The sequence below is a fragment of the Colobus angolensis genome, unplaced genomic scaffold, assembly GCF_000951035.1.
Source record: "Colobus angolensis palliatus isolate OR3802 unplaced genomic scaffold, Cang.pa_1.0 Scaffold426, whole genome shotgun sequence".
In the NCBI taxonomy this organism is placed as follows: domain Eukaryota; kingdom Metazoa; phylum Chordata; class Mammalia; order Primates; family Cercopithecidae; genus Colobus; species Colobus angolensis.
In genome coordinates this window covers 816447-817962 of record NW_012117666.1, presented here as the reverse complement: position 1 = coordinate 817962, position 1516 = coordinate 816447, and the positions used below count along the sequence as shown (strand labels likewise).

The following is a 1516-nucleotide window of genomic DNA, read 5'->3' as shown; positions in this document are numbered from 1 at the left end:
AACCCTACCAGCATTCTCGGCCTTCACACAGGCTCACCTCTCTCAGGTAACTCCGGATCCGGCTCTCACAGCTGTATCTCAGATAGCCAGACTTACTCTGAAATCGGGAGTCCAAGCCTGCAAGGAAAACGGGAAGACCCAAGTCCACAGGGCAGGCCGAGGGCCTCTAGGTCTGTGTCCCGCCCAGCTCAGGTGCCAAGCAGGGCAGAATGTGAGGGTCATACTGCCTCAGCTTTTTGACAGGGTCTCGCTCTGTCCTCCAGGCTGGAGTACAGTGGCATGAACACAGCTTACTACAGCCTTGACCTCCTGGGCTCGGGGAATCCTCCTGCCTCAGACTCTCAAGTAGCTAGGACTACAGGCACGCGCCACCACAGCTAGCTAACCTTTTACATCTTTTTAGAGATGAGGTCTCACTTTGTTACCTAGGGTGATCTTGAACTCCAGGGCTCAAGCTGTCTTCCCGTCTCAGCCTCCCAAAGTGCTAGGATTATAGGCGTGAGCAACCACACTCAGCCAGATTGCATCATCTTGAGAAGTATTCTGATGGTGACACAGACAGCGTCCCTGTTTGGTTTTTGTTTTTAGAAGCATCTCAAATATCACCAAGGAACTTTTTGCCTGGCCCTCAAGCCCTCCTTTCCCAAAAAGGCTACAATCTCTCAGCATTGCCTCTGATGGGCTTACAATGCCAGGCCAAAAGCTGGAAGCAACCCAAGTGTCAGGGAATAGAGAGAGTGTGCTATGTACACGCAGTGGAGTGAATAGACAGAGCGGGGTATGTACATGCAGTGGAGTGAATAGACAGAGCATGTTATGTACATGCAGTGGAATGAATAGACAGAGCGGGGTATGTACGTGCAGCGGAGTGAATAGACGGAGCGTGGTATGTACACGCAGTGGAGTGAATAGACAGAGCGTGGTATGTACGTGCAGGGGAGTGAATAGACAGAGTGTGGTATGTACACGCAGTGGAGTGAATAGATGGAGCAGGGTATGTACGTGCAGTGGAGTGAATGGACAGAGCGGGGTATGTACATGCAGTGGAGTGAATGGACGGAGCATGGTATGTACGTGCAGTGAATAGACGGAGCGTGGTATGTATGTGCAGTGGAGTGAATAGACGGAGTGTGGTATGTACACACAGTGGAGTGTCATTTGGCCTTAAAAAAAAGGAAATTTTGATATATTCTACGATACAGAGGAACGTTGAGGACACTGTGCTGAGTGCAATGAGTCAGTTACAAAAGGACAAATACTATGTGACTCCATTCATATGAGGTCCCTAGAGTCATCAAATCAGAGAGACAGAAACCAGAACGGTGGTTGCCAGGGGCTGGAGGAGGGGGAATGGAGAGTGAATGTAACGGGGACACAGGTTCAGCTTTGCAAGGTGGAAGGAGTTCTGGAGATGACGGTGGGGATGGCTGCACATGTGACTGTACCTAATGCCAATGACCTGTGTACTAAAAAATGGTTGAGATGGTAAATTTTATGTCATATGTACTTTATCACA

General features: G+C 49.5%; 1 protein-coding gene across 1 annotated transcript in view; it reads right to left on the bottom strand.

Annotated features, from left to right (window-relative positions):
• DFFB (DNA fragmentation factor, 40kDa, beta polypeptide (caspase-activated DNase)) overlaps positions 1 to 1516 on the bottom strand; it is a 29881-nt gene that overhangs the window by 17468 nt on the left and 10897 nt on the right. The window contains exon 4 of the mRNA XM_011956854.1: positions 38 to 117. Within this exon, the coding sequence (XP_011812244.1) occupies positions 38 to 117 (80 nt within the window). The remainder of the gene's footprint in view (positions 1 to 37; positions 118 to 1516) is intronic.